Source organism: Phaethon aethereus (genome assembly GCF_964289735.1).
Source record: "Phaethon aethereus genome assembly, chromosome: 12".
Lineage (NCBI taxonomy): Eukaryota > Metazoa > Chordata > Aves > Phaethontiformes > Phaethontidae > Phaethon > Phaethon aethereus.
In genome coordinates, this window is record NC_138588.1 from 22277474 (window position 1) to 22290704 (window position 13231).

At 40.1% G+C, this 13231-nt stretch overlaps 1 protein-coding gene across 1 annotated transcript in view; it reads right to left on the bottom strand.

Annotated features, from left to right (window-relative positions):
• Positions 1-13231, bottom strand: part of NEO1 (neogenin 1) — a gene marked incomplete at its 5' end in the record, with an annotated part of 204531 nt that overhangs the window by 115745 nt on the left and 75555 nt on the right. Inside the window, 2 exons of the mRNA XM_082005375.1 lie at positions 650-803; positions 4682-4957. Coding sequence (XP_081861501.1) covers positions 650-803; positions 4682-4957 — 430 coding nt within the window. The remainder of the gene's footprint in view (positions 1-649; positions 804-4681; positions 4958-13231) is intronic.

Consider the following 13231-nt stretch of genomic DNA (forward strand, 5'->3'; position numbering starts at 1 on the left):
GTAAGTTCATTAGACAGACAAAAATTTTCTTGACAAGCTTTGTTCTGCTTTCTTACACGTACATGCTACCACATTATTTTGAATGAATACACCAGCAATGGCAACGTATAATAGAGTAGTTTTCACTTAATGCATTCCTGAAAGACAGCAATTTTTTTTAATCACGCCTAATATTTTAATATTCTGTTTCAATAAGAAATTACGAAATTCTGCTATTAAACATTTTTTCTTAAATACTTATGGAACACCTAGACTGGACATCTTCATTGCAGAAGGACGCTTGACACACATAATATGCCAACATGAACAAGCCTTAGCTTTTCTGCAGTGCCCTTAGTCCCTTAATTGCTGCTGTTACTCCAGTGGCAATCTAAAGGTAATATGTTCTTAATAACCTTCCTGCTTCAAATAAGATTTCTTGGTTTCAGATGTATACAAAAAAACGATGCTATGAGATTGTTCCACAAATCTCATGAACTGCGTTACTTGTCATAACACCCAGTGTAAAAGCCCTCCAGCATTTGAAAACTAAGCTTCTGTTCTGCCGATTTAAAATTAAGTAGAAAGCAAATTGTGCTCTAATCTAAAAGCATAATGCTGGCTGGATCCCTACTGTTATATAAAAATAGGTACATTAGCCATTACTCACCCTTCTGTGACAAGCTCTTCTTCATTTCTTGTCCACCTGATGTATGGAGTTGGAAATCCTACGGCAACACATGGAAAAACTGCACTTTGCCCGGTAACTTTAGTAAGTGAAGAGGGCTGCCTCACAAACATCAAGTTCTCTGGCACCTCTGGATCTGCAAATATTTTGTAAATGAAAAAGTCGTTACCTGATGGCAGGATCAGATGAAGATCATATTAAAAACAAACAGAAAATCTCAGATTTCTTTCCTGCATCTTCACAGGGTTCAATCATCATCTTACCTACATAAACGGTTTTCTGTACAAGACTGTCCCAGCCTACCACATGAAACATTTTTATTTTTTTTACCATTTCTTCCAGACATACAAACTGATACACCAGCATTGGGATTCTGACTCCTCAAACTTCCTGGAAAACCATTTCAGCTAAAAGCTACAGTCGTGAAACTGAAACTGAACTTCTACCAGCGAGTAGAGATTTAGTAAAGAAAAAAAAAAAGGTTTGACTTTGTTCAGCCAACCTCGGGCAATCACCTGAGTTCATCAGGTAGCTTCCTGAGAAAGTGCTTTTATGCAATGAAAAATGAAATTACTGTAGCAGAGTCAACCCTAAGTGAAATACAATAACTAGATAATTTGCACACTGAAGTAACACACTACAAGAAAAATATACCATGGTTTTCCATCCTTACGGATATGATGAATCCTCTGAATTAGTTTTGGTTTTGCTTTGAATTGGGCTGGAGAGGGTTTTGTTTCTTCCCTCTCCCAAAAAAACAAGCACAGGCAAAGTGCATGTTTACTCAGCCTTTTACTACAGGAGACACTTGGACTGTGAGAATTTAAAACACACCCATCAGTAAAGACTGTCCAGCAATCTACTCTGACCTAAACTACCACAAATAAATATCCAGAAAAAAGGCTATTTTTCTGCTTTACTAAAAATATCCATGACTCCTCAAAAATGTAACTTTAGGAAAAACGTTCTAAGGTAACCAATTCATCGAGGGGCCTCATAAGACCTGGACAGAAGATGCCCTTTGTACCTTTTGTCTCTGCAGTAACTTCAGCATGTGCCTTGCACCAGAATTAGAGTAAACGAGTTCCTATGTACCAGCTACGGCATTTCTGCTGCGTTAGGTATCACAACCCTTTCTGCCAACTGCTCAAAAACCCGGTGGTTATGCTGCATTAATTGCTGTATTCTCAGATGTGTGCTTACAAGTTTGGTGACCGCCAAGCTCCAGAATCGAACAAGCTATTTTTGGCCCCCAAAATGGGGGCTGACTGTTGGGTATCTCCACTATTTTTGTTCACTGAAGCCCACTCTGTGCCCGTCACGCACAGTATTTGGCCCCGTCTCACCTGAGACCTACACGATACTTGCAGGAGCTTCTGAAAGTTGTTGGGTTTGGTGTTCTTCAGCTGGAAGTGCTAAAAAATAACAACCGAGCGGGTTACAGCGCTATGCTAAGGGAACGCACGTGCTCCAAGGTATAACACGATGAGGTTGCCACAGTATTCGAGAGAACCTGGCCCGATGGAAATAGTGTTTCGGAATTGTCCCAGGCAGAGGGAACCAAACTTGGAGCAATCCTGGATCACACCATCTGCCTCAGGCCCACACACAATCACAGCAGCTCTGCCCACGTTCCCTGTTAGAGGGAACTAGTCTGCTTGCTCCAGAAATAAGACCATGTGTGAACAGGCGGCTACGCAGTGAGCGTGACCCGGAGCGGCATATGTAGCAAGCCAAGTTGCAAAAAATGGATATAACAGATTGCCAGCAAGCAATCACTACACTAGGGAGAGGAGTCGGTACGATTCTCTGGAGACAGAATTCGTTAGGGCTCCGAGCACCCAAAAAGGAGATCAGTTCTCAGGTTAGTGGAAAACAGATTCAAAAATTAAGTGATTTTTTCTCTCTTGCATTCCTATATTTGAAAGTACCTGCTATCAAGTAGCAGAGCTCGGAAATGGAGCCTCCTGCTCGGTGGCAGATGAAAGGCAGACCCAACGCTCTAACAAAGCCCACTACCAGAAAAGGCAGAACACGGTCCGTGGATGGAAATCCGTGCAATGCAAATACATGATGGTTGTATTTCAAAGATTTTGAAGCAGAGCAGTGGGGTCGCCGTCAGGCACGCATCAGACAACAATTTAAAAATGGAGTAAGACGAATGAAGAACAGACTAATTCAAATCCTTCTTTCAAATACATCTCAGACCAAGCGATCAATTACGGGGCCACTCAAGATTAAGAGAGCTTTCTGTGCAACAGTTTAATCCCACTTAAAAAAAAAAAAAGAAAAAAGCCTGCTGGGAGGGTTCACACAGAACTTCACTATCAATACTTTCAGACTCGTAACCAAGCAAGGAAACAGCATTATTCATATTCCCTAAAGATTTATATTTAATCACCTTCAACAAAACATTACAAAAGCAAGTAAACTGTTTCTGGAGCCAAAAGAATTTGGAAGATCAACACAATATGGAAGTTTATCAGGAAATCTTTAATCGCCAAAAATCTGAAAAAGTCTTAAGCATTCATTTGAGGGGTTGTAGAAGCATGAAGGCAAAACAAACTAAAATAATGAAATGAAGCGTCTTTTCCAAAAGTACTGTTCTTCAAAAACTATATCTTTTGTTGAAGAAAAGATAAGTCTTTCTTTTCAGAGATGCTAAAGAACTTAATGCAATAACTTCCTACTTGAAGCACAGTTAGTTTCCAAAGCCTAGCAAACACCTAAATTTTAAAAAGGGGAACACGGCAATTGTAAAATTGGAGTATTTCACAGTACATTTCATAATTTTAAAATTATTTTAAATTATTTTAAATAGAAAACTGACATAGTCATGAGAAACAGAAATATTCATTCGAGAGGGACCTCTGAAGACGCCTAGCGCAACCACTTGCTTGAAGTCCACCTGCCAAGGTTGCCTAGGTCAGGCCAACCACAATATTACCCAGCCTAGCCCTGAAAACCTCCAATGATGGAAATTTAGCAACCCTCTCCAGTAGCTCTCCAAGTGGCAAAAATTGAATCAGAATTCCAACATGAAGACTAATTCAGAATAGACAGCATGAAGTTCTGGAAATAATTAAGAAATCCCATACAAACACAGCCCATATTTCCCTAGTTTGGTAAAGTGTGATTCACATTCCTGTCTTATTCTTGGTCAATTTTCAAAACTTGGTGTTAGAACATCTGGTGACACACAGCTCTGTGCAATACTGTTGTTTGAAACAGAACACCCTAAGTGTAGAAACAGTTCACATCAGGACTGGACTTATGCTCTTAAAAAAAAACCAAAAACATTTCGGAAAAATAGGCATAGCTGAACCTTTCAAAATAAAGAGTCGTCCGTACTTTTTGGGGTCTGGAGACTTGCCAAAAGGGGCAATGTTTAAAGAATCAAAACTTCTTAAATATTGGGACAATTACAAGTACCTCAGCATAAGCATCCCAAGAGAAAGGGACTAAGCACCGGTTTCCCAACATGGGATTCAAGCCTGAGAAACTCAGAAATCCCCAAATGTTTATACTCAAAGAAACAGTCAATTCCCTCTTTGTAATGTGTCACAACAGAAGTGTATTACTAGTGACTTTTTACCTGAAGTTTTTTCCTAAAAAGCCCTTAAAAGCTAAACTATTAAATATGGCAAAAAAAGCAACATGCATGTCTCCGGCCTATCTCCAACCACTGCAAAGAGCTCAGACACCAATAAGTGATTTTGCTTTTCTGTTTCCCAACTGCAAGATACAGGCTCATCTTCCCAAATGCCAAAATCCTTTAGCTTAAGTGCTTGCGCTCATTTTAAGCTACAGAGATTAAAACACAAAAATCAAAAATACCCCAACCACAAACTTCTACAACGCACATTATACACTTAGTTCAACTTAAAATACACAAAAATGCAACAGAGCAGATTCTCACATGTTCCCCTTTGTAAGTATTCTTGATAGGTTTTTCCCCTATCGCTTGACTAATGTTTTGATTATTATTTTTGAAAAAGAAAATCAGATTAATACCTGGAAGAATTTTGAGCTCTGCTTCATCACTGTATTTGGGCGTCCCACCACTTTCAATGATGCAGCGATAGAGTCCTCCATCCATATCAGTAGCATTGCTAATAATTAGAGCTCCGCTTGGTAATTTAAATACACGATCGTCCAAAAAGACTGGCTGCCGATCCTGCTCCCACCTCACAAATGGTGCAAGGTCAACATTGACTTCACAGTTAAGGATTGCACTATTTCCTTTATAGACAGATGATGATTCTGGTTGACTGGTGAACCTGGCGAGGCCTGCAAACACAAAACAGAAAAGTTAGAAAAATAAAGAAAGGTGGAGGTATTCTGAAGATGACACCAAAGCTTTGAGGTCCAAGTCAAGATTCAGGAACGTAATTTAAAAAAAACCAAACACAACCAAAAAACAACACACCAAAGCCAAAAAACCAGCATGAAGCTGCATGCCAACTCTTTAAAAAGCCTAACACTTGATAGCACAATGCTAAACATAACTGGTGCAAGGGCAAATAAACCCAACAACAAAAGTACCGATTTAAAAACCAAAGTAGTTTTAGAAAGCAGCAAATATCAAGGAGAAAACAGAAGTCTTTGAAGTTCTCAAAAATGGGAGGAGACATGCAAGTAACCTCTGCTCACTTCTCCAGTGTTGCTGCTATCCTTAAGGAAGCGGCCAACATCAAGACAGCATCTCTGCTTGGTACATCTGAATAAATATAGTTTGAACCATTTTCTGTAAGAGCTACTGCTTCACTTGCAGTGGAACACAGATGCCCTCTAGTACTCACTCAGGAGATCATAACAAGGAAAGGAGAAGGCTTCTTGTATGCCTTCCACTCCCAAGTTTACAGTGTACGACATCTTAATTTACCGCCTACAGAACTACTTATAACGAGGGTTTTTTTCTTATCAACTTAGAAGATTTTGAATCTTGAAATTAGAAGTTTAGCAGCAAAGAATTTAAGCTAAAAAAAGCTGAGGTCTGTTTTCTATGACTTTGTCACCAGCCATGTCTAAATAAAGGTTTAGCTTCACGGTAATTTAACTGGACCATGAAAAGGAGCCCGAGGGTGTTAAAGGACCAAATCTCACTGAAATCCAATGGCAATGGGATACCCCTTTGAAGATTTCAGCTACAAAAAGCCTTGCATATAGCACCGTAAGGTAAAAACTGCATTTATTCGTATGCAAATATTTACCTTTCTCATGCTAGCATACACAAGAACCAAGTTTCTCCTCAGCACAACACAAAACTACCGCTGCCACATGGACCTGGCAGCACTGCACAGCAAAGGCGTCACCTTCCGAGTAAAAACGTTCTCCAGAAATACCCAAAGCCCACTGAAGGGCCCTACGGGTGGTTTGGGTGGCCGTGCCCCGGTGCCGGCAGCGGGGGAGCTGCCGGGGCGGCCTCCGTGAGAAGAGGTTGGGGAGTCCTCGTGTGGGACGTGGCTGGGGCTGGGTCCAGCCCGTTTCCACAGCGGCCCCGCGGAGGCCACAGCTGAGCCAGCCAGCAAAGCTGGTGGCACCTCTGTGAGAGCATATCCAAGGACGGGGAAAACACTGCACAGCAGCGAGGGAAGCGTGAGCAACAGCCCTGCAACAGCCAGGTCAGAGCGGGAAGAGGAGGAGGAGAGGAAGAGCAGCTCCCAGTGCCGCCTTGGGGAGACCAGGTAGAGCAAGAGGCAGAAAAACTGGGAATGAAGGCGTGAAGTTAAGCCTCGGAAATGGGAAGAGGGCAGGGAGAGGTGTTTTAGTTTTTGTCTTTCTTTTCTTACCACCCAACTTTATTTTAACTGGCAAGAAATTAAATTAATTTTCCCCGAGCCGAAGTTGTTTTGCCCCTTGCGCTAACTGGTAAGTGACCTCCCTGTCTTGGCCCACACACTCCCTCATCTCCCCTCCATTAAGGAACGGAGCGAGAGAGCAGCTGGGTGGGCAGCCAGAGCGGTCAACCCACCACAAGTTATTTTGCGCAACAACTTCTCGTAACAGGGAAGTATCAGATCTTCCAACAGAAATACCCTGTCCACCATTACCGGGGTAAGGAAATGGTTCAGTAAACACAAGAGGACACAGTATGGGGGAAGAAAGAGGACAAAGCATGGGACAGGAAAAAGAACAGCCTCCTCACTCTCCATTTTCCATGGGGGTTAGCTGTATCATCAGCTACTCCCTTTTGCAGCTTGCACAGAGACGGTTGTGCAACGAACACCGACACGGGGCAACGCACAGCTTCCTCCCTGCAGCAACAGTCTCAAAGTAAAATTTTCATTCTTCTTTACGCTTGCACTTAAAACTAACATTGTCATAGAAACAGCCTGGCAGCACTCTTGACATCTTACCTTTCCCTCTCAATGCCGCACAGCTTCAAGTACCTATTATGATTTTTTTTCTTTAAAGTCAGTACACTGTGTGCCTTCAATATAAAAGATGGAAAGTGGGACTCTGGGTTGCACAAATTAAACCATCCTAGTACAATTATTCAAGCATGCTAATGGAGCCTGCTGAGCAGCAGTAGGCTCTAGTAACCTCTAATTCAATGCTACTGCACACAGTCAAGACCCCAGATCATAAAACACGAACATAAGCCCTCTTCACAGGTGATACCTCATAGTCACCATTATACATGAATGAGGTTGTGACAGTTTGGGTCAGTTCTCACCTCTTCCACTTCTTCTAACAAGCCTAAGGTTGAAATCTCTTACTCATTATCCTCCATTTTCAAAAGTTTGACGTAATTGGAAAAATTCTCATTTAGCTCTTGTGAAGATTATTCTTTTACATTATTTTAAATACTCATTTCCAAACAGGTCAACCCAGTATTTTTTAAGTCTTACTTAACATGTATCTGTCAAGATTGCACTGAGAATTTAACAACAATATGACTAATCTTGTCCAGCTTTTTAAAACTTATTTTGTAAATACCTAGTTCAGTGCTTTGCTATTCTTTCCTCCTTTAAAAAGGGTTAATATACAACCACTCAGACCAGGGACTTTAGCTTGACATTGAAGTATATGAAATACCCATGGATGAAAAATACTGCACAGCTCTTCAGTGTGAAGGGGAGGAAGAGGAATGGACGAGTTATCTACTCCTCGTGCCTCAACTTTCTAGAGAAGTATATTACCACATGCTGCTAATCAGTTATATACCGTTCTCAGAATTTCATCTCATGGAGTTCTCTTGTCCATATTCACTATATTCCATTGCCTAAGAAAGAATCTACAACACGCATTTATTTAGTGAAATGGTACTTTCTTCCATTTTCAGCTTGAATATTTATTTGCAGGAAAATTCCACAGGTGGTTTTTTTTGTCTTTTCAACTGTCTGATCTTTGCTCTCCAATTTTATTTTTTAGAAATCTTTGGAGAAGCAGCAAGAAGCAACATCTGATGTCACATGTTCAGGCTTTTCTCACTTGAATTAAAAACCTTTTCTTGGACTGTAGAATTGTTCAGTATTAGCACCCACTTAAGTACAAATTTTAATACATATTTCTCATAGAACTTCTATATATATTCCTCCCATAGAAAAATAAGTCTGAACCAGGCCAACGGCACCAACTCCAGTGCTCTGCAATCAAAGCTAACCACATAAGAGATTTATTCGAGCAAACCCACAACACACCATCTTCACAACCCATATTAAACATAAGACCTACGGTAGAAGACCAAAATCCACAAACTACCACGTGCCACCATATGAGAGATCAAAAATGTTAACGCACTGAGAAATGGCAGCATACCTGCTCTCTAGTTGTGGCTAACCTCTGATGCTATACAGAAAACAAACTGAATGTAAAACATGTATGTAGTCAGGGAGAGAGTACAAACCCAGAGATCTTCCCAATCCTTCAGAATAGCTGGACTCAATTCCTACACGTTACACTGCTTACATACAGCTCACTTCTGTTTTGTCAAGTAATTCCTTCTATAACCTTGTACAGGTCCACCTCCAACCATTACATACCTCCCTCCGCTCTTGGGAGTTCTATCTGAAGGCTCCTTCCACAGCTTCATTCCTCTGAAAAGAAAGTTTCTAGTTTCCCTGCCCAATGTATTTACAAGCAACTTCTAGTCCTTTGATCTTGACCTTGCTTTGGTATTAATTATTTTGCATCTTTGATACTTATCCATTACTCCCTCCCTCTAAGGTATTCATAAGAATAAAAATCAGAGCTTCTTTCAACTTTCCTTCTGCTTAGTTAATGAAGCCACAATCCTTAGTTTCTTTTCTTCCTTCCCCTAACCATCCTATCCATCTTTAAAGACTCAGAACCACAGAATCATTTGGGTAGGAAGGGACCTAGTCAGAGTAGAGTCAGCTACAAGGTCAGAGCAGGTTACTCAGCAATTTGTTCAGTCAGATCTTGAATACCCCTATGGATGGAGACTGCACAACCTCTTGGGCAAGCTGCTCTACCACCTGTCTCCCCAGTGAAGAACTTCCTCCTTAAACCCCGGCAGAACTACTTTGCTTCAACTGATATCGAATAACTTCTACTCTCCCACCATGCACCGCTGGCAGAATGACCAAGACACAACAGACAGATTGAAGTGCCTATTGTAATATAAGATGAAACACCCATGGAAATATAGTAAAATTGCTTCCCTGTGCCTATTGAAAATATCTTCCCAATAGATTTAAGAATCACATTGGCCAGTTACAGACAATCCTATAATCCACCAACTGGCTGCCTTTTCTCTCATAAAATCACCGGTCCCTCTGTCCCAACTTAGTACCATGCCAAGAATATTGCTGTGCCTGCATGGCTCTGCACACCGTGCTAATAATTTTCACCATTATTCAGTCCATAACATCATTTAATTCTTGCTATAAGACCATCGAGGCCACAGCAAGAGTAACAAGGTCTCCCAGATTTGCCACACTTGCTAATTTTGTAGGTATCTACTTTGTTCTTATAGCAGAATGACTGATGAAAATGTTAAACAGGATCTTCCTAAAGCCTAGTCTCCTAGGCATCTTTCCATTCTGAAGATCCTCCTCTCAATATAGCCCATTAGACTTTCATAATTACCTCAGATTCTTATCAATCTCAATATTCTCATTTAAACTTCTATCATTTTGACCTTTAACAATGTCTAACGGGACAGCATATCAAAAGGCTGTGTTGCGGCATGCCCACTGCATTACAGCATTCCAAGACATCAATTGCTTCATCAAGAAACTCAGATGCAAACCAGGGACAAAAGTCATGTTACAATTTAGCCTTCTTGCCACTTTCCTCTCTCTTAATTACCCTCGCCTTCAAAATCCCTTTAAAAAGGGCACAGTGTTGAGATCGGACTAATTGGTCTATAATCAACCCTTGCCTTTTTGGAAACATATTCTACATCAGTTATTCTTCAAGAAGAATGTACGAGCCCCTGAATTCACAATTCATTAGAAATCTTTATTAACGGACCTGCATATTTAAGGCAATTCTTTCACCAGCCTGGAAGGGAGTCCCAGACATCCTCTTCTTGTCATGAGCCCCATGACTTCTGCTTTCACCTTGGCTGTTACAACCTCTTTACAATTACCACTTGTACAATCAGCAACTTAGAGCATAAGTGAGAATGTTATTGGAGAAATAAAGCCCTGTAATTTCGAAGATAAAGCTCAACTACACTTCAATTTAAATCCCTTACTAGTACTAGTCACTTTCTGGACCAGATAGGTATTGTATATTTTGTTGTGTGCAGGTGCTCCATTAAAGTTAAATAAGCTTTATTTAAGATGGTTTCATTACTCACTAGCAACAAAATTACAGTTCATTTTGCAGGTCATCTTAAAATGCCAGTAAACCCTTATTTGCTCATAGTTCTGTGCGTTTTTAGAATATGTATTTTAACCTAGGCTATAATTTTGTCCTAAAGAGTAATTTTCTCTTATTCTACGATTATTTGCAATTTGCACTGCTTAAAAGCCTCCATTGCGGATGAGGATCCTTTTGCTTTAGCCAACAGACAACCACAAAACAATAATAATGTATTAGAAAATGCGCTCTAAATATAATCCTTAATTACTATTAATTTCGAGATCTGTTTATAAACACACTACCAGGTCCCAGAGTGCTGGCATACCTCCTGCAGCAATATACTACTAAAAAAATACCCTTTCATCTACCACTCCGAATCTTTCCATTACGGAGCTTCTCTTTTCCTCTTCAAATTATCAATTGATCGACTTGCAAGCCTGCATTTCCTTAACTTTCTATAATCATTTTCAAATACATTGCCACGTAAACAAATTCAGTCTTCCTCTTTAAACTAAAAACACACTTTAAACTATTTTTCAAAGTCAAATTTAAAAATTTTGACACTTTTTTCCTCAATTGTTTGTATTTCCCAGTCACTTCAATCACCAAGACTAAGCAAGAAATCCAACGAAAAAGTTACATTTCTAATGAGCAAGCAGCGCCCACTCTTCAACCACATGTTGCAAGATATTCAGCTGAAGATACTACCCCATCTTTTGCTAAATGAACATAATGAAAAATGATATGTTTGGGTTCTGATATTAAAGATTTTTTTTCATGTTTGTATGTATAATAATCATTCTGTGGCAACACAAATACATTACATTATCGATTTTAGGACACTGAAGGAAACAACTACTGACCTAGCAGGAACGCAGGGTAATAAACTCAATTTAAGAAGGATGGTTTTCCACTTGGAATGTTCTCTACACGCTGGTAGGAGAACACATATAAGCAACAGCGTGATTCTCACACGCGTACAATAGGAATTAGATGCACCACAAACTTCAAATTTTCTGCCAGGACAATGCAAATGGGGAAAGTCAACTCTGTCCCTATTTTCTCCTTCCCTTTTGTCTCTCCTCTCCCCTCAAAGGACCTCAGCAATGGTAGGAAAGTCAATGCACAGTCTACTTCATGCAAATTTGTTCCATTCAGCTGACATTCCCAGTCTAAGCATTACTGAGATTTGTGGCCCATTGTCTCGATTTCTGAAAAAGCAAAGATGTGCCTAAAAGAGCAATAATTCCCATGCTCCTGGAAAACACAGATGGCAAAAATTCTGGTTGTAGTCTGCTGCCTTCAACAGAGCCGGTATTTCACCTCCTGTACTTTCCAGAAAAGGAACAATTTATTGCACTGAGCCAGATGCTAATCTACTTCAGCAGTCTCTCGGCGACCATGGCCAGTGCCAATCACTTTCAAGGAGGCTGAGAAGAAAAGAAAAACTTCCATAATCAACCATTACTAAATAACTCGCTCATACGACAATGTTCTAACTAACTTCAGAGTAAATGCTGGCCTTCTGCTCTAAATACCGACTGTCAGCAGTCACTGTATAAGCTCAATTTTATTTAACGTGGATGCTATTACCATACACACATTTAATCCCCTTTAGAATCCTACTAAGCTTTTGGCATCAATCTTGCCAAATCAAGACTGCAAAAGAAAAATAAGAAAAGAGAGTAACTTCCTCATCTCTAGGGCAACAGAAAGCTGCACAGGAATTCACTTTTTCTTGAAAAAAGGTTGTGTACCTTTACCACACAGTCACAAGCCCGTCAGATCAAATCTTCGCAATCATTTTCGTCACGTGCCCAAGTCTCCTCGATTGCTACTCCACAGACTGGAATTTATTGTAACACTTTGTGTAAGCATTAAACAGCTCGAAGCACACACACATATTACATGTTTATGCAATTAACTGTTTTCCAAAGCTGGTTTCAGGCTTTTTTGTGGCATCTCAATGTGCTCAGCAAATGTTTTCCCTGGTTTTTCCCAGATCATTTCTATTGCAGTACAGAAAAACTAAAACACAGGAATAGCTGCCAGTTTTTCCAAACATGTTCTCTCCTGTATACCAGCTATGAAAATCCTGTTGCCCAGTGTTACTCTTACACAAGTTTCTCGTAACTTACCCAAGACTAACCTCAGTAGCATCAACTACAAATATTGCCACCCTACTGCTTTCACCTTACAACCCTTCTGCATTAAACTGTTCCGTTCAAACACAAAAAGTCTGTGCACGATGGCACAAACTGCTAATAATTTTAAGACACTTGAGTATCTTCCCCATTATTCTTTGCCTAATCAAATTTGAACTCATGACAAATCCGTAACTCTACTACAACTTTATTAAAATAGCCTCTTGGGTAGTGTGAAGATTTTAGCAATGCAAGTAGGTAAAGGAGTACAGAAACACGATACCCTGTTGTTAAAATAGCTACAACATCTGTTATCCTTCAGTGAAGCAGCGGATCTTAAAGATGCCACATATTTTGTTAGCGCATCAACTTTCACACAAACCCTGTTAAAAAAATTAGTAAGTCCAGCCATCTGTGGACACTTCATTAAATTATCGCAACTCCTTTTCTTCTCCTTTGCTTGAACGTTATTCAGCATCATTTGTCTGAGTGGCAGAGGTGTGAAACAGGTTTTAAATTACAATTTTGTTAATAAGAGATATTTCATGAATCTCACTAGCGAATAGATTAGCCTTCATAATTACAAAACGTTCATGGAGAACAGAAGTCCAGCATTACCTGAATTAAGATAAGGCCAGAT